Here is a 20,622-nt window from a genome sequence, read left to right on the forward strand (position 1 = left end):
ATAGTTGAACTTCTTACAGGGCAGCTGGTTTCCAAGAGACAAAGGCAAAAGCTGCTAGTCATTGTAAAGTCTAGGCTAGGAACTAGTTGGTATAACACTTATGACAATAAAATCTATTGTTCAAAAAAAATCTATTCCTCAAAGCTGCCACAGGGCCTGCCTAGATTCAAGGGGAGGAGAAATCGACAAAACCTCTGAAGGGAAAAAGGTAACCAATTATGGCCTCAGTTGTTAAAGCAAGAACAAGCTTTGTATCTCAGAGTATTGCCTTGTGAATCTTCATATATCCCATTTTATGGATGAAGAAGCTGAAGCTAAGAGAAGTAATTTGCCAAGTTGACTCAACTTTTAAGGACCAGCATTTGGATTCAAATTTGAATCTTCTTTTTTTCCAAATTTGAATCTAATAATCCAAACTATGACCTCTTTCTATTTCTACTCCTTAAAAATATAGTAAGTATACAATTTATACTATATTTTCTGTTTTAAAATTGAGGCATGTTTGACATATAACATTGTACTAGTTTCAGGTATACAGCTAATGATTTGTTGTTTATATATGTTGGAAATGATCACAGTAAGTCTAGTTCATATTTATCACCACAGTTACAAGTGGTTTGTTTTTATTTTTTATTTTTTTTAAGATTTTATTCATTTATTCATGAGAGACACAGAAAGACAGAGAAGCAGAGACACAGGCAGAGGGAGAAGCAGGCTCCATGCAGAGAGCCCGATGTGGGACTTGATCCCGAGACCCCAGGATCATGCCCTGGGCCGAAGGCAAGCACTCAAACCGCTGAGCCATCCAGGGATCCCCTTTATTTTCTTTTAAATGAGAATTTTGAGCTCTCCCTCAACTTTCAGATGTACAATACAATATTACTATCGTCATCATGTTGTATATTACATCCTCAGGACTTGTTTTGTAAGTGGAAGTTTGTACCTTTGGACTCCCTTCACCCATTTTATCTATCTCCCACTGCTTTCTGTATCTCTGATTTGGGGTTGATTGGTTTCTTTAGATTCAACATACACATAAGATCATATGGTATTTGTCTTTCTCTGACTTTTTTTTTTAAGATTTTATTTATTTATTCATGAGAGACACAGAGAGAGAGAAGTATAGGCAGAGGGAGAAGCAGGCTCCCTGTGAGGAGCCTGATGCAGGCCTCTATCCTAAGGCCCTGAGATCACACCCTGAGCCTAAGACAGATGCTCAACCACTGAGCCACCCAGGTGTCCCTGACTTACTTCACTTTACATAATGCCCTCAAGGTCCATCCACATTGTTCCAAATGGCAATATAGTTCAATTATTTATGGCTGAATAACATTCCACTTTGGGGGGGTAGAATGTATCATGTTTTCTTTATCCATTCACCTGCCTCTGGACATTTAGGTTGCTTCCATGTCTTAGCTATGAACAATGATGAACAATGCTGCTATGAATATAGGGGTGCAGATATTTATTCAGTTAGTGTCTTCATTTTCTTCCCATAAACAACCCAGACATGGAATTGCTGGAGTATAGGGTACTTCTATTCTTCACATTTTGAGGAAACTCCTTATTGTTTTCCAGAGTGGCTGTACCAATTTACATTCTCACCAACAGTGGACAAGGATTCCTTTTGCTCCACGTCCCCTCCAACACTTATTTCTTGTCTTTTTGATACCAGCCATTCTCACAGGTGTGAGGTAATACCTTTTTGTGGTTTTGATTTGCATTTCCTTCATAATTAGTGATACTGAGCACCTTTCCAGTACGTATTGGCTATTTGTATGTCATCTTTGGAAAAATGTCTTTTTAATTCCTCTCCATTTTTTAAATGTTGTTTTGCTATTTAGTTATGTGAGTTCTTTAGATTTTTTTTATTATTAACCCCTTATTAAATATGACTTACAAACATTTTCTCCTATTTATGGGTTGCCTTTTCATTTTGTTGATGGTTTCCTTTGCTGTACGGGAAGTTTTTAGTTTGATATAGTCCCACTTATTTGTTTTTTGCTTTTGTTGCCTTTGCTTTGGTGTCAAATCCAACAAATAATTGCCAGACTGATATCAAGGAGCTTAAATGCTGTTTCCTTTTAGGAATTTTAAGGTTTTATGTCTTATGTTTAAGTCTGTGATCTATTCATTTTTCTGTATGGTGTAAGGTAAGGGTCAAGTTTCATTCTAATGTATGTAGCTGTCCAGTTTTCCCAGCACCATTTATTAAAGAAACTGTCCTTACCCCATTGTATATTCTTGCCTTATTTGTCATAAATTAATCCTACAGGGGTACCTGGGTGGCTCAGTCAGTTGAGTGGTCTAGTCTTGATTTTGGCTGGGGTCATGATTTTGGCGTTGTGGAAGAAGCCCCACATGGGGCTCTGTCCTAGGCCAGGAGTCTAAGATTCTATCTGCTTCTCTGCCCCTCCCCCCTCCTCTATGCACACTCTCTAAAATTAAAAAAAAAAAAAGAATCTTTAAAAAAAATTCCAAAAGTATAGGTTTATTTCTGGGCTCTCTATTCATTCCATTTGTCTATGTGTCTGTTTTTGTGCAAGTACCACACTGTTTTGATTAGTACCCTTTTTATACTATAACTGCAGGAAGTGTGATGCCTCCAGATTTATCCTTATGATTTCTTGGTTTCTTCTGGGTCTTCTGTGATTTCATATAAACATTAGTATTGTTTTTTTTACTTTTTTGAAAAATGCCATTGGAACTTTGATAGGAATTTCATTACATCTGTAGACTGCTTTAGATAGTATGAACATTTTAACAATATTATCCATGAGCAAGGAATACCCATTTGTGTCTTCAATTTCTTTTATCAGTGCCTTACAATTTTCAGTGTATAGGTCTTTTACCTCCTTGGTTAAATTTACCTCTAGATATTTTATTCATTGTGATGCCATCGTAAATGAGATTGTTAATTTCTCTTTCTGATAGTTGATTAGTATATAGAAACGCAACTGGCTTCTGTATATTAATTTTGTTCTCTGCAACTTTACTAAATTCACTTATTCTAACAAGTTTTTCGTGGAGTCTTTGGGGGTTTTTCTATGTAACATCATGTCATCTGCAAATAGTGACAGTTTTCTTTCTTTCTTTCTGATTTGGATGCCTTTTATTTCTGCCCCACAATTTATACTGTATTTTCTCAATTCTAAAGTGCTATCTTAATAAGAAGGGTATTATCTCTGCATACCCACCCCCACCCTGCCAAGCACATAGGCAAGTGCACACACACACACACACACACACTCTCTCTCTCTCTCTCTCTCTCTCTCTCTCCAGCTTTTTTGTTTTTAATGCTAGAGAGATATTCTAAATACCTTGATCATAGGCCTAACTCAGAACCAATCCTTAGAGCCAGGAAGATGGAATATTATAATTGGCAAACTCTACTAGAATCACAAGGCTTGAAGGAATAGTTCCCAGAAAGATGGAAAGACAAGAATAATAAAAAATCACTAGACATACCATTGCTTCTGGTTTATAATGATCCTGTCCTTGCATCCTTGAAGGCTGATAGGATCCTCTCTAAAGACTGGAATTAGGGGTTTAAGGGAGAGCATGAGAGGCAGTGTAGGAGAGCTAATCCCTTGATTGTAATTCTATCAGCTGACTATTAACTCATTGTGGCTTTCCATATGTTGTTGAGACTAAGATTCTTTTGTATTTCCTAAGAATCTGATAACTTCATATAGAAATTAAATGGAAGCTAGCTGAAGGTGACCCTTTGTTTTCACATGCTATACTCTGTAGTTGGACCCTTCATGTTCTGTAGATGTTCAGTGAATGTGTATTGAGGACATGAAGGTACTTGGCCTTATAAGGTCTTGATTAAACAAAATATAAGCTCTAATTAATTTTTTTTTAAAAGATTTTATTTATTTATTCATGAGAGACACAGAAAGAGACAGAGGCAGAGACACAGGCAAAGGGGGAAGCAGGTTCCATGCATCGAGCCTGATGCGGGACTCGATCCTGGGACTCCAGGATCACGCCCTGGGCTGAAGGCAGGTGCTAAACCGTTGAGCCACCCAGGGATCCCTAATTAAAATAGTTCTGATAGAAACTTATTTACATTTTTTTTTTTAATGAACTAAGCTTCTTTAATTTTCTTCTTAAAAATTTTATTTGGATGAGGTCAGAAATTGGGGAATTTCTCTTTCATTACTCACACTGCTTCCCAGCTGCTGGCCTCATGTTCCCTTGACACTCTGTAGAGGAGACATCAGTGAGCCACAATCCTGCTGCCATGTACACCAGACTTGACAGAGAAGCCCCAGCTCTGGAAGACCCACCCTCCCAGTGTCCCTTGTTGCCATTGGTGGCCTGAGTTCTGGGCAGTTCTGAAACTCTGAAGGCCACTGGTACCTGTTAGAACTACTGGATCTTCACCACCTGTGTAACCCTGCCCCCTGGCTTCACATTTATATTAATGAGTCCCATCACCCAGTTTGAACTTTTTAATATCAAAGTCAGAAATAAAACCAAATGAGTTAGATGACTTTTGGGAGCCCTAAGGAAATACTGTCTTGAAAGCTTCTGAGCCTTCTGGAAGATTTTTTTTGGGGGGGGGGAGCAGGAGGGTTGGTTTTTTGGAAGATTATTTGTTAATGCTACCTACAGTCTCTACATTTCTCTTGCCACCCAGTTGAGCCCAAGATGCCCTTTGTCCTTCTTTCGTTGTCCTACTCAGTCAGTTCACCAAGATGTGCTTAATTTAAACATGGAAATAAAATAGGAGAAGGAAATAAAGGAATTTCCTGAACTTGGGCTCAGATACATATCTGTAAAAGCCCTCAAATTGGCAAGTCTATAGCTGGAATGGTTGAACTACAACAATTTTGGCATAGTGAAGATGAAAGCAGATTTTAACTTTGAAAATAAGTACCAAAAAAAAAAAAAAAAAAAAAAAAAAAAGCCTGTGGTATTCTCTCCCCTCCGGAAGATATCAAAGAAATGGGCAAAAATAGTTGAGGTTTATTCAGGGGGAAAAAAGGTTAATTATTATCAATAAGGGTAAGAAAATTATTTTTTCCTATTAATCATATATACTGCCAACCCCAAGGCCTGGTATCTCTTCCTCCTTGCCTTCCTCCATCTTTTCCTTAACCATAAGTTTAAATTCCTATCTTTCCACTCCTTCCAATCCCTTAATCCTACGATAGTGCTTTTTTTGTACAGCTTCCCATCCTTTCCTGGTGCCCCTGCCTTCACGTCTTTTTCTGGCTTTACCTCCTTGTTCCCTAGACTGAATTAATTGCCTTTAGGGCAGCAATCTACATTCTCTTGCTTCTACATCCATCTGATGTCTCATCCCTACTATTCCCCAACCTTAGATTCTGCATTCTTACGCTCAGGTTTTACCAGGCTTTATGGAAGGCAGGTTGTTGTCAGTGAATAAGAATGATGACTTTGACACCTGGCAGGTATGTTCCTGCCCAGCTTTGCCACTTCCTGGCTGGTGATCAGGCTAAGTTATTTTTAACTGGTTACCTCCTCAGACAAGGGAGATTTAAAACCACTCCTTTTAAGTTTCTGAAGACTAAAATACCTACTTGATTAAGGCATCACATTTGGCCCATTAAAAAGTATTGAATAAATATTAGATGTTGCTGTTGTTATTGTTAAAATTCCACATCTCTGTCAGCAGATGCTGCTACCACTCCTACAAATAAATGGTTTCTGACTTTTGTTTTAAGTCAAACCTTTACAATGGCCATTCAGAGCCCTGTATAGTCTGGTCCCTCTGTACCTTTCTGAAGTCCTCTCTTCTCCCACATGACATAAACATTCACTTGAGTGTAAGTTCCATGAGGGCAGAGAATCTTGTCTATTTTGTTAATTTCTGTATATTCAGTGCTTAGAATTGTTCCTGGCACATAGTAGGTGCCCTATAAATAATTGTTGAATGAGCCCTGATAGAAATATCACTGCCTTGGTAAGGTTTTTTCCTGCTTCCCCAGGCATGGTTGCTTTATTTTCTATATTTCTGTAATACTTAATACATTCTTCAATTAACATTTATGACATTGTATTTTTATGGAAAACATATTTAAGGCTCTTAAATTCAGCCAGCTGGTATAATTCAAAAGCACATTTTTATTTAATAGACTGAAACCTCACATTGCACAGATTTGATTGAATGATTACAGAAATCATAATGCCCTGAGTGTTTTTAAATTGCATTCTCATCATGTTCTATGAATTATTCCACAAAATTAAGTCCAAGCTTGAGAAAATCCAAGGAAAGGCAAATTAGAAAGTTCCAGCACACAGAGGCAGCCTAGGCAGTGGCATGTTCTGTGTCTTGACATTATGAAAACCTTGCTATTTTACTAGTAGGTAGGGAGGATGCTTGCAAAATTCTGCATGAGCATATCAGCATAGCTATAAAAATATGGCTGAAAAGTAATCTCCAAGAACAAGCAATTTCAAAAGTCAATCATGGATGAGCACACCTTTTAGGTTGGCTTCATGTGGAGGAAATCCACCAATTTTAAGTAAAATGGTATTATTAAAAACCAGGAGGTATCTACATATCATAAAATTCTCATCAGATCTGAAGAAGGAATTAATAAAATCTGCTATGCCTTGGGGTTAAAAGTAGTGAACAAGAGCCAATCCCAAATACATTTCTATGCCACCAATGCAATTTCAGGGCCAGCACCCCTGGCTGGCCAATTGTATATTTATTCTCCTGCTATCATTTTGGATATGGAGCATATTTTAAACCATTGATTGATAACCTGTCCCTGCCATTCTCTACTGGAAAATGTCCTAGGACATACGCATGGGAGAAATTACTAGTCCCAGGGAAGCAATGTGACTGCTAAGTGGAACCCTGTCTGCAATAGGAGGTGATAACAATCTAAGGAAGCCCCCATCTAAAGTGGTGTGACAGCTGTGAATGCCTTTGACAGCAGCGATTATCAGCTTCAGTGAACACGTTTTCACCTGGAAAGGCATTTGTGATGAGTAGGGGCTTTGGGGATGGAATCAGGATTAACATCCATTCCTGGCTAATGATTTCATATCTTCTCTGCTATTGTCTTTTGGATTTCTCAAATCCAAGGTAATACAAAATCCCTGTTCTAGATGAACTTCACATGCTGGAGCAGTAGAGAGACAAGGACTTTGGCGGTACTCACTGGCTGAAGTCTCAAGAGAAACATGATTGTCTGATAGCCTAGGAACTCTGAATATTAAAATCTGCCCAGTTCCACCTGAGTGGACTGTGTGTTGAAATATCTGATGGTTTCCTTTTTTTTTTTTTGCTTGTTGCTCTCCTGGTTCTGTGTCTTCTGGGTCTGCCTTAGTAATCCTGTTCTCCAAACATCCATTTTAAATATTTGTTTTACCATTGGAGGGAGGGTCATGACCCCACTAAAATGGGAGGTCAGAAGAAGGGTCAGTTCATCTGGTGCCTAACAGGTGCTCATTTATGAACATATTGGCCCCTCTAATATTGCTGGGAACTTTTTTAGTGCAAATACTTATTGATTCTAATTAGTTGCTGATAGTATGTATGAACCATGATTTAATATCTCCTCCTTCCTTGAAGGTCTTGGATTAGTCAGAATATTGGTGATTTTGCAGAGGATTACAGTTCTCCCTACTAGAATATTTATTTTCTTCAGAAATCATTGATGGGGTCTGATCTGAAATCCAGCCTCTTAAAAATATCTTTGAGAGTACCTCACAAAATCCAGGAAACCCTCCTCTGCCCTTACATTATTCAAACTTTGTGACGTGTAGCCCAAGAGACCTCTGAAACTTGTTTTTCCCTTGGGCAGAGCAAAACCACTCCCTCTTTGATTTGTCCCAGCAGGCAAAAATCTTCCCCAGTCTTTTTTTTAAAGATTTTATTTATTTATTATTTGAAAAGGAGAGCCCGAGCAGGGGAAGGAGCAGACTTGGCACCTAGCAGGGAGCCCACACAGGCTTGATCCTAGAACCCTGAGATCAGGACCCAAGCCAAAAGCAGACACTCAACCTACTGAGACACCCAGGCACCCCCTTCTCAGTCTGTCTTTGAAGGCTTGTCTTGTATCACTGGGCTTCTCAAGAGTTCCTTGCCAAGCCTTCTCTTTCTCTTTGAGGGTACCAACACCCACAGCTTCAATTATCACCTATGAGATAATTTCCTCCAAATCCTATGTATCTCCAACTCAAACATACCAAATAAATCAAGGGCCCATACACATTCCCTTAGTCAACAAATATTTAATGAACACCTGCTATATGTAAAGCCCAATAACTGCTCATTCTCACCACTGAGATGTCCTAGAATTACTAGAAGTATTTTTCTATGTCCAAACACATTGAGAACTTTTCTTCCAGAAGGGCAATTCAATCTGTATTTCCTAGCATGATAGATGATACCATTATCCACTTGGTCACTCAAGCCATAATCTTGGGATTCATATGAAAGGTCTTTCTCCTTCACTACCCACCCATAACCTCCATCAATGATGATGCCCACATCCAATTAGTCAAAAAATCCTAACTTTTAAGCCCTCTGCAGAGCTCAGATCTGTGCTTTCTTCTACAGCTCCTTGTCCAGTGTTTTCGTTTAGGCCTTCATCACTGATTCATTTTAGTCTTCTCTGATACATTCTCCCCACTACTACCAACACCAGACCTTTGTGATATGCAAATTTCACCATTAATTTCTCTCCATAATGCACTTCATAGTTCGAAAACACCTTCAGAATTAAGGTCAAGCTTCTTCTTTTTTTTTTAAATTTTATTTATTCATGAGAGACACACACACACAGAGAGAGGCAGAGACACAGGCAGAAGGAGAAGCAGGCTCCATGCAGGGAGCCCAATGTGGGACTCAATCCCAGGACTCCAGGATCATGCCCTGGGCCGAAGGCAGACGCGAAACCGCTGAGCCACCCAGAGATCCCCCTAAGGTCAAGCTTCTTAGCTCGGCCACAGCACTGTTCTGTGCCTGGTCCTTGCCTTATCTCCTGCCATTATGTGCTCTTGGTCTATACTCAACAAATTGCTGTTTCCCAGAGACCTCACATCCTTTCCTACCTACCCGAGTATATCTGCTTGAGAAATCCTTTATCTTCCCACAATACTACTGTTTCCACTTTAAATGCAACACAGCCTAATGGATGAGCATATGAACTTTGGGGCCAAGAAAACCTGATATCCAATACTGGGAAAATTGCTATTCTTTTGGCCTCAATTTTGTCAGTAGGGTTTTTGTGAGAATCAAATTAAGAATTTGTTGAATAACTAAAAGAGTTTTGTACTCGTTTCATGCCCACTGGCTGCCAGGCTCCATTCTAGGAGTTGCAGAGGGAGCAGTGAACAAAACAGTCGGAGCTACCCTAAAGGATTTTATATTCTATCTTGCACATAGGAAGTGACAAAAAAAGGTTATAATTATTACTCATCAGGATTAGGTGATAGTTCCTTGGGGGAACATTGCAGTCTTACTTCCTAATTTCCTTTCTGAAGTAGGCGCTCATCTTCCATGGGCCTATATCACCCTGTATGGTACCATTATTACAGCATTATGATGTATCATAATTGCTGGCATTTTTATCTTGCTCACAACCCCAAGAGTTCCTTGAGGACAGAGCCTGGGACTTCTCTTCTTGTTGTACCAGCTTCTAATACACAAGAGACACCTTACATGTTGTTTTAAAATAACATTTAACACTAAAGAGCGTTTATCTTATGCCAAATACCGTGTTAACTGCCTTAAATATATTCTGTAATGTAATCTCCATAGCAACCTATGAAACCAGTATTATTACACCTACTTTCTAGGTGAGGAAAGTGAAGAAACCAAATCTTAAAGATGTAAAGTAACTTGCTCAGGTCACACAGCCAGCATGTAGTGAAACTAAGCAGGTGACCCTGGTCTGCCTGACTCCAGAACCCCAATTTTAATCATGATGTTTGATGAGAGGAGCCATTTCTCCATGGGATAGTTGGAGATGTATGGTCTGCATATATTTTATTTTAGAATTGCCTATGTACATAAGACAAAAATCTTATTCCACAATCAAATATTCATAGATGCTTTAGCATGGTTATTTTTTCTATAATCTGTGTGACTGTCCTCACCCTACTGAGAGGTGGGGACACAGATAGTTTTAAACTTGCCAATTTATAGATAGAGTTAGAGCCTCTTGCAATTTCGACTGTCTTTGAATAGCTCCAACTCTTGGGTGATTGTTCATTTATTTATTTATTTTTAAAGATTTTATTTATTCACGAAAGACAGAGGCAGAGACACAGGCAGAGGGAGAAGCAGTCTCCCTATGGGGAGCCCCATGCGGGACTCGATCCCAGGACCCTGGTATCAAGCCCTGAGCAGAAGGCAGATACTCCACCACTGAGCCACCCAGGTGGCCCTGTGCAATCTTTCAGATAACCTTCCCTGTCCCTAACCCTTCTACCTAGCCATACCAAGCCACTGCTTTTAGTCTTTATTGTACTGGGACCTATCTTGCTTGAGGAGGGAGGTATGTAACAGGGGTGGGGTGGGGGGGGGTACTGCTTGAGGTGATTTTTCTCGGAGTTTCAAGTGGGAAAGGAGGTCAAAGTTAGTCTCTAAGGCTAAGAACAAAGCCAAGCCTTTCTATCATCTCCCTTTGGGAACCTGCTTTTGCTTCCTTTCATCTCTTCCTTTCTACACTCAATCGGATTTGGAAGGGGTAGACTCCTTCCTCCCTCTTCCTGCCTTTTTTGCACATTCCCGTATCCTGCATCCTCCTTCCCAAAGTGGAATCTGCCCTCTCCTTTTCCCTAGGGCTAAACAGGAGAATGGCTGCCAGCCTACTTGATTTATGGGGAAAGGAATGAAAACACATCTGCTTAGTATTTTCAAATTATTACCTCGGTTACCCAATGTCTTAGAGGGTAATCACAGGTCTCTGGAGCTCTCTGGGACCCTTGAGAGTAACATGGCTCACAGCAGTCTTAAAGGGAGATTTACAAGGACTCTTAGGTACCTCTTTCACCTGACTCACTAACTCCTCCCCTCAAGCCAAATTCTTGGCCATAGTCCTCTCCTTCATGAGCAGCATAGAACCGTGGAGTATTATCTCCACAAAATAAGTTGATTTAGCCAATGAACTATACAATCAAATTCTGACAAATGTAGTCCTCACTGGACACTGTATTACTTAAATATGGGATCATGAAGAAGTAAGCTGTACTAAAGAATCCAAAATGAGAGGATGTACTCTAAAAACACTAAATACTTGATTTGTAGACTATGCTTTTCACCTTCAGACTATCACCAAAGAAAGGGGAAGCTTTTATGAAAGGGAACAAATTAGTAAGGAAATCGACAACCACGGGGCAGATAACAGAAATAGTAAGAGGAACTCTAGATCTTCCTAGTGATGTCTACTCTCTCAAGCCTCTTCAATCTGCAGTGTATCTTTTACTTAGATATATTTATCTGTGTATTTTGCCAGTCTTAGGTCAGAAGTGGATCCTGACTGCATGAGGGGGGAAAAATCTCATGTAAGCTGAGATATGGATTAAAACAAATATCAACTTGTCCACTGTGAGTTCACTGGAAAGATAGAAAAATAAAATTATTAAAACATAGCCCAAAAGAAGAATATGAAATAGGAAAAATCTCCCCTTGCTTGAGATTATCATTGCCATCTGGGTTGTGAACTATTTGATTCTAATTCTAGAAGCTCGATGCCAGAAATAACTCATTACCAGGGAGATAGGCTGGAGAATTGTCAGAAATGACAAGGTTCTTTTTTTTTTGTTTTGTTTTGTTTTTTTAACTTCTATAGCACAAAATGATAAAGCTGATAAACCATACAGTAATGTGAATGGGTGAATCACATAGCCTTGTACTTTCTGCTGCATATAGTAATGCTATCCTTTATTACCCCCCATTTCTTCCCTTCTTATCTCACAAAAGGTCGGAGACCGCTTTTGATAAGCAGAGTATCCTTTTAAGTCTCTCTTCTCTGGAGGAAAGCAGTGGATGCATCTGGGGTTTGTTGAGAGTTTATAATCTAATCCATCGACTTTGCCTAGTACTAGCAATTCTGTTCACAGCTTTTTTCACAGTGGTCATGTTGAGAGTGTACATAAAGTACTTGATTCTTACCTTGATCTATATTTATGAGCCCCCATTAAATATAGATCAGTACCATCCAATCACATTGAGAAAAGCATGTCATTTCGATGTTCCAGTTCACCACTTCCTAATTCTGTGACCTTGAGCAAGTTACTTAATCTCACTAGTTTACTCATTTTAAAATAGGGATGATACTAATAGTACTTGTCTCACTGCCAATGTGTTTGAAAACTGCACTGCAATGATATAGACCAGCTAGAATGTTGAGAGCTTCCAAATACTAAATTGAGTGCTGACTTGTTTAATTCAAATGAGAATAAAATAAATGACAAGGAGTTAATAATCTGTATCAAGAGGCAGTTGAAGAATTTCAATTGGGGAGTCTCGGGTAACCATCATGATCTAAAACGGTGGCCGTTTTTTTAAACCCTCTTTGAGGATTCTTTTGTGCAGAAAATCTCTTCATTTGCAATCTTTACTCTTCACCTTATTAAAGTAAAGGCTACATTGATTAGAAGGAAACACAGCTTCTTCTTAGGTTTTCAGGTTTGGGGCTTTGGGGAGGAGGTTGCTGCTGTTAAAGAGAATGGGGGTGGGGTGGGGAGGAAGCTGGAAATCTGAACCGCCTTAGTCTGGTACATTTTCTGGATCAGGCCAACCAGATCTTTCATATATATATATATATATATTTAGCCAATATATATATATATACACACACACACATATTTTTTTTTTTTTTTGCAACCAGACCGAGTTTAATTCGAATGCTCCAAGAACTTGGAATTGAAGGAGTTAAAGGGTCTCCCACACCCCTCTGCCTGAATCGGTCTTTTGTGTACACAGCTGCAGTTGGAGCACGGGTCGGAAAGGAAATGGTTAGAGGAAGAGCTGGTTTTCAGACGAGGCGAGTGCGTGAGGGGGGCTGGGGGTGGCCTGGGGTTTTACATGCCAGATGTAGGCCTGCCCGGGTGCCTGCCTGCAGCCGCTGGCACGGTCACGCCTCGGCCCTGTGCGAATTGAGGCGAGGTGATGAGTTAGCGGGTTGCTATGGAGACGGGCCGGGCCACGTGACCCGGAGCTGCTGCCGGCGCTCTGACGTCAGCAGCCGGGAGGGCGGGACGCAGGAGGGCGGGGCGGAGGCGAGCGCGGAGCAGGGAGCCAGCGAGCGGGCGGGCGGCAGGCAGGCACGGTCTGCGCGCGGAGCAGGCGAGCGGGAAGACGCGACGCGGCCACCTTCCTCCCCAGCCAGCCCACCGCGGTTTGTTCCCTTCCTCGGGAGTGCGCCAATGCCTGGTCCGACCCAAACGCTGTCCCCAAATGGCGAGAACAACAACGACATCATCCAGGATAACGGGACCATCATCCCTTTCCGGAAGCACACAGTGCGCGGGGAGCGTTCCTACAGGTAATGGGGCTGGCACCGGGCGCGGCGCCGGGCGGGGGCGCGCGGAAATCCGGCCCGTTATATAATGGAGCGGACCCTGCGCCCGCAGCGGGCTGCAGACGCGCGTTCGCCGGCGCGCCTGGGATCCTCTGCCGTCTGCTTGCATGTGTCATGTTGGTTGAGCGTGGAGGCTTCACGAATGCAGACGGAGGGCGTTGTGTGAATAGGTTTGCCGCCTGCGAGGGGTCTCCCTCCACCGCCTTCCCTCCACACTGATAAAAATGCAAGCAGGCCCCCCCCCCCCAAAGGGAGACAGGCTGTAGCACTTCCTTTCGTCCTTTCCTTCACATTTTAAAGGAACCAGTGGGCAGGCTGTGCCTCAGGGCAGGGACTACAGGAGGATGGCGAGAAAAATGTTTGCGCTCGCCCTGGTGTGTGTGTGTGTGTGTGCGTGTGTGCGCGCGTGTGTGTGTGTGTGTGTGTGTGTGTGCAGGAAAGATGGAATCCTCTAGATGAAGCTGCAGTCCGTGATGTTAAACCGCCAGATTGATGGAGCTTTGTAAGAATTCTGCTCGCTGATTGGTGCAGGGATTGACAGCAGAGGTCACGGTGTCAGACATTCACCAAAATTTTCTCCCATCGAACCGGTGGTTTATTAGAAAGAAACTGGACTGCAGTGGACCTGGGGGAAACCGGGTGCCGTGAAGCGTATTCTTGGGAGTTTTATAGCCTCCGCATGGGTGGGGGAGCCCGCCCTTCTTTAAACGGTAGGAAGGTAATTCCTGCTATTTTGCCGACGTCTGATTTGAGGATGGGACCGATCCTGGTCATTGTGTTGTGAGCTTTGTGATTAATGAGTCGGTCAGTGTGGTTGGCATCATTTTTACATTAGCATATCTGGCAATATGTTCTAGTAGATAAGCTCATTAAAATTGTTTGCATTGTTTGATAAGGATAACAATGTAATGGAGAATGCAGCTAGGGTCTGATGCAGCCCAAGGCCAGACTTGAAGGGAGACTGATCGCTTCCCTCATATTTCCTCTGAAGTTCTTTTGTGCGGGCTAGTTATTTTTAAATGTTACCTTGATAACCACTAACAATGCTTTTGCTTCGAGGCAGAGCACACATACCTCTAAAGCGCATCCTCTCAGCTAGTGAGCAACAGGAAATAACTCTTTTCTTTTTTTTTTTTTTTTAATGCCTTCATCTAAACGTTCACATGGTATTATGGGTAGAAAATTCAGTGTGTGTAAATAGGACATATTTATAAAATAGGACCCAAAGTACCCCATTTCCTCTCTCTCTCTTTGACCAAAGAAACCCTCTTTGCTGATTCAAAAAGAAAAATTTATAAGCAACCTTTGCCCTGTCATCTCTGGCAGTTATATAAATACTTGGGAGTTAATTTTGGCTGTGCCCATGAGGTCTCATGCCTTATGGTTCTAGCTAATATGTTGACATGGCATCCTTGCAGAGTCCGGGTGCTTGTTATTCTCTTAATATAAACCAAAATTGGTCCACAGCGTCTGGGACTCTCCTTTTGGAGATCCTTGTGATTGGAACATTGGGTCCCTTCTCTCTCTTACTCATCCACCTTTCTCTGTGAACATTCCAAAGCCTAAAATAGAATTTAAAAACAAAAACCAAAACCCCGAGTTGCTTTTAAACCTCACTTGTTTCAACTGTTCATATAGGTAATACATTTGAAGCCCTCATTTCTTCAGTGATATAGTCTCTACCATGTAAACAGCAGTTGCTTTTAAGATGGAGTTCGAATTTTACCACATAGGCCAAAGGAAGTTGCCTCGTTGGGTTTTATTAGTCATATGAACAAACTTGAAATGGCAGTGGAAAATGACTTGGTGGAAAGGTTAAATGCTACCTTTTGGCGATAAAATATTGCTTCCGAGTAAAATCGTAGTTACCTTTTCAATTCAATCTAAGTTATTTTCATTTCCTAAATTACTTCCAGTTTGTTTTCTGAGTCCCTTTAACGGAACCTGAAATTAAATGAAAAACAAAACTGAGTTTAAAGAAAATATCTGACTGGACAAATTCTTAAGTCAGTAAGAGCATTATTGCATTTGTATTTTATATAATAGGATTACTGGACACCATAGTGAGAGGTGTCATAGGTTAAATGAAGAAGGAATCCTCCAAAGTTGTATTCGTATTGTGTCATACGAAGGATGTACGCTGAGACAGACATACCCTATGTTTTCTTTGGTCTGCTTTTCTTTCAGAGTGGGATGGCCAGTATAGTATAACTAAGACCTATTTTTTTGGAGGGGCACAGGGGAAGGAAAAATATGAGACATTTTTCTATCCAGGAAGCGTTCCATAATTATTTTGGCATCCCGAGGCCGGAATAATATTGCCATTTAATTGCAGAGGAAATTTGGAAGGTACTGTGCAAGCCGAAATAGATTTAACCAAATTTTTACTTTGGGGGTGAGTTCATTATAACCCTCAAAAATGACATGTGCTTAAAGAGTTCTGTTTGAGTCCCCTGGAGGGCCTGGGTCAGCCCAGAGCCCTGGGATGATCAGAGGAAATTCTCTTCCTGATTCCTTTGCTGAGTTGTAGGGGCCAGCAGGTCCTTTATCTTTGGCCCCATTTTCTACAGTTGCTCGTTAAGTGTAAGATTATCTCCTTGCATTCTTACAAAATCACTGAGGTTAACTTCAAACATTTAAAACAAAGACATTCTTAAAAAATCTACATAAATACAAGAAGAATGCTGTTACTACTAAAAGAGGGGATGCTTCCAGGAGCTCTAGGACAAGAGGTAGTACAGGTGAGAAGAGGAGAGGACACCTAGAAAACAGCACTGTTCCATCCAGTACCATCCAGTAGCTGCTCTTCCCAGCCAAAGACCTTATTGTCATGACATTTGCACTAGGTTGTTTATAGATAAGGGTCAAATATGGTTCATGACCCAGATATCTTACTCCAGGTATCTCTGAAAACTGAGGCCATTTTTACAGCCTGGACTGGAGAGGGTGGCAGGCACACCGTTACTGAAACCCATGTGTACTTTGATTGGAAGAGCAACTTCCCGGGGATCCCTGGGTGGCGCAGCGGTTTGGCGCCTGCCTTTGGCCCAGGGCGTGATCCTGAAAACCCGGGATCGAGTCCCACATCAGGCTCCTGGTGCATGGAGCCTGCTTGTCCCTCTGTCTGTGTCTCTGCCTCTTTCTCTCTCTCTAGCATAAATAAATTTTTTAAAAAATTTAAAAAAAAGAGCAACTTCCCTTAGGAAATTATCCCTCCAGTAGTAAATTCAGTCGAAAGGAGCCAGTGCATAAATGGCTGAGCAGAGCTGTGCGGATTTTTCTAACGTTCATGTATACTACTGTGAGATCGCCTTCTTGGACTTAGCTTCCTCATTGCATTTATGAGCACTAGAAATCCATATATATTTTAAGAGCTGCTTAAAAAATAAATGTGGTGTGGGCCATTTGAGGTGACACTGTTGAATTCACAGAGCATGAGAGTCGTGCTCTGGCTCTCCCTGGAGAGGCTACTCCCTATAGCTCTGTTTCATGCAGATGCTAGTAGGAAATGAGATTTATTAACTGGCCCTCTGCCCACTGCATTTTGGTTTGCATACTCCAGGCTTTTAAGAACAAATGTGTAAGTCCAGGGGACTGTTTCCACATGGGTGTTTGAACTTGCAACTACAGTAGCATAGGTTTCTGAATACCAAAAACCAAAACCAAAACCAAAAAAAAAAAAACAAAAAAAAACAAAATCAGCTTGGCCCCAGGACATGGACTGTAAAGAAAGGCAAAACTAAAATTTAAGCCTAAAGCATTGGCTCTCCCACCCAACTTTGCCAGTTTTGAAAAATGAACTTTTAAGAAAAACAAAAAGAAATACTGTGTCTGTGTAAAAGACAGTTGTGAAAGCATGTCCCATTTAATATAGGCTGTTGTAGCCTGACTTACTTTGATAAGAAGGTAGGATTTCAGATCCTTGCTCCTTGGGTCCAGCAAAGTTGGAGACACAGCAAGTCTAGCTTCACTTGTCTGTTCTGTACACATTCATATTGCCTAAGTTTGCTGCTGCCATAGGAAGTTTCTAAAAATAGTGATTTTTGTACTAATTTTTCTTTATATTTGTAAAAATCAAAGGATTACTTGATGCTTATTAGGTGCCTAATTTTTAACTTCTTCATCAGAACTTCTGTTACAGGACGCTCACCCCGCTTATCAGGAATTGTCTCTGGTAGTATCTTTTTCAGTGTTAGCTCAACAGTGGCTTGAGATGGTCCCCTGAATTTAGGAGGTTGATTTCCATATGCCCTAGCATTTCTGTATTGATAGGGACCTCTTGAAGCTGCAATGAGTAACGCCTTAGGGTAATGGAGGGGGAAATATTAGGGCTGATCTAAATATTCCATTTGGTTTAGAGAATTTGACAAATTTTTGAGGGTCTACTCTCGCCAAGGTCTGTGCTAGATGCCCTGTAAGGACCTTGAGTTCTAGCGAAGTTAGGTGTATAAACAACTCCTTTTGTAACAGATTTACCTTATTGTGAATATTTAGCTTGGTCTAATAGCAAAAGTGGTTTGCATTTCCTCAGTCCACAAAGACTCAGAGAAGAAAAAGATGCCCTCAAAGCCAGTATGCTGCAGGAAGCTAAACAATGCAGAAGACCAAAAATTTTGGTGAGAAGAGTATAGGCTTTAGAATCAGAATTTTTTTATTGGCCCAGCAAGGTGCATGTTGGGCAGCAGTGGAAAATAAGGCAAGGACATTGAAAGGCAGGTAGGGTAGTCAGAACTTGAATATTGAAGGCCACTGAAAGCTCGTTAATTGAAAAACGCATAATGCTAACAGAAGTGCATGCTGGAATTTATCTCCTGTTGCGAAATGGGAGTGGAGGGGGAAATGAGAGTCCTCCAGTGCCCTACCCTAGAAGGCCAGAATTGCTAGAGAATACTTGATTTGCCATGAGAGAATTCTCAAGCTCTACCATAGACATCTAGGTGTACATTCCTGGCCTGAGTAGAAGCAGTCAATGCACCCTCACCGCCTTAGGCCTGGCGCTTAGATCAGACAGTGGCTTTGGGATTTGCAGAAGCCCACTCCATGGTTAGCTATAGAACTTTGGGCGGTGGCTAGTGTATAGAGATCACATTCTTCCAATCCTCCCAGATTCAGAAGCAGGATATATGATACTTCATTGTGAAGGATTCTTCTGAATCATTTAATGCCATAAAACGTACAGACATAACTGGTGAAGCTTCCCAGGGTGCTCCATATGGCCCTTTATACCGCTAGAGGGTAATCCCCTTGATAGCAGGTTCTGGGGAAGACTGAGAGTTGAACCTGGATTGAGTAGATTTGTTTACTTTGAAATTTTGTCCCTTTCACCTCAGAGGAAAAATTGGCTTGTTCCTCTCTTGGGAAAAGTACCTTTTTTTCCACAATGAAATATGTTAGAATACATATAGTTAGAAGAGTTTCATTCTTCCTCACTTTAGCTTATCATTCAGCTGTCAACCTCCGTGCTACTAAATTGGATGTGTCCTACTCTCTAGTGTCTTACACACTACTCTGGCAGCCCTCATAACACTCCACACACATCCCATCAGGGTCATATGAACCTTTTTTCTTAGTTCATTTAAAATTCTGTCTGTTAAAAAAAAATAAAATAAAATTCTGACTGTTTAACCTCCGTATTTTGGGCCCCTGGAATTTATATTTTGTTGAGAGAATTCTTTCAAACTGGAAACCTATAATTCATATAGGCAAAAACTGAAATTACCCACCTTTTTACCCCATAGTGTGAATCAAATTTTTCCTAAATATGTTTTTGTTAAACGCATCCCCAAAGGTGTTCATTTATTTCAATGAAAGTAAATAGTGGGGTAAAGGTTAAACAGAGTTTTATAGGCCACCAAGAAATAATTTTTTAGTAGGTTACTAAAAAAAAAAAATACTTGTGCGTTTTCAGTGTCAGATAGATCTCCCCTGGCTAATTAGAATTTTGCTCACTTGAACCAGGACAAAGTTTATTCTTCAGGCAGGATTTTTGTGTGTGTGTGTTTCTAAAAAAGCAGAAGGTGGTGGTAAGTACAGAGGATAGTGAATGACTCCTGTTAGTGATGGTATCCTTTGTGTAGTTTGTCCAGTAAAGAAAATATGACTAGAGCTCAGTTGTTATTTCTAGACCTGACTTAGTTCAGGAGGGAAAGTATGTCAAAAGAATCAGGCTTTGGGGGCGCATGGGTGGCTCAGTTTGGTTGGGCATCAGCCTTGGGTTCAGGTCATGATCTCAGGATCCTGAGATCGAGCCCTGTGTTGGAACTCCCTGCCTGCTTCTCCCTCTCCTCCCCGCTCATGTGCTCTCTGACTTAATGTGCTCTCTCAAATAAATAAATAAAATCTTAAAAAAAAAAAAATCAGATTTTGGCTGTGACTTGGAACAGAAGAGGAAAAGGGCAAGAGATTTGAGAGAGAGAGAGAGAGAGAAGTAGGAGTTAAAAATATATAGTGTGCATTGATCGAAGTCTCTAAAACTTGTGACCTCTTGTAGAGGTCCTGGCCAGTGTGTGTTGTTGCATAAGCCTGAAATTCTCTTCCAGTGTTCTTCCTTAGATTTCTGTGATCCCATTTTTTTTAGAAGTACTATTTGTTTTTGTTTTGCTTTGCTTTAAAGACATTAATTTTTTCTTTAGTGTCAGCTTATCCTGGCAAAGCCCTGAGTGGAGGTCACTTGTCAAAACTGCCAGAGGCATGAACTTGTCAGAGAGATTTTCTCACACTCAGTTTTACTTTGATTATAAATACTAGTATTCCTTTATTTAAGAGCCCCCACCCCCACTCCCATGATTCCTTGCAGGGTTTGTATGTGGTGGTCAACAAATCAGGAGAAAGGGAAGCTACTAAAGTGGGCTCCACCCCCACCACATCTATTTCCCTTTTGTTGTTTTGAAATAGCCAAATATGTTTTTAAGTTGTTGTTAATGTAGTTTTTTAAATTCCACTTCTGGATTTTACACGATAATGGAGATTTAAGCCCAAATTCCCACAGTTTTTTTTTTCAGGAACACGTTAAGTGTTCCTTCTATTGCCACCCTCCACCCCCCCTCAGTGCAGAGATAAATAATGCACAGCCCCTTCTGGAAAAGCCCCTTGGGTTAGG

The 20,622-nt window shown here is 40.9% G+C and overlaps 1 protein-coding gene across 7 annotated transcripts in view; it reads left to right on the top strand.

Moving 5' to 3' along the window:
- MAPRE2 (microtubule associated protein RP/EB family member 2) overlaps window positions 1-20,622 on the top strand; it is a 159,959-nt gene that overhangs the window by 53,711 nt on the left and 85,626 nt on the right. The window contains exon 1 of one of the 7 annotated variants that reach the window (XM_077900456.1): window positions 13,210-13,487. The exons of 5 other annotated variants lie outside the window; for them this stretch is intronic. In XM_077900456.1, the coding sequence (XP_077756582.1) occupies window positions 13,369-13,487 (119 nt within the window). In that variant the 5' untranslated portion in view covers window positions 13,210-13,368. Of the gene's footprint in view, window positions 1-13,209; window positions 13,488-20,622 lie in introns of those variants that run through there. One more of the 7 variants, XM_077900457.1, reaches the window with a different exon arrangement.

The sequence above is a fragment of the Canis aureus genome, chromosome 6, assembly GCF_053574225.1.
Source record: "Canis aureus isolate CA01 chromosome 6, VMU_Caureus_v.1.0, whole genome shotgun sequence".
Taxonomy (NCBI): Eukaryota; Metazoa; Chordata; class Mammalia; order Carnivora; family Canidae; genus Canis; species Canis aureus.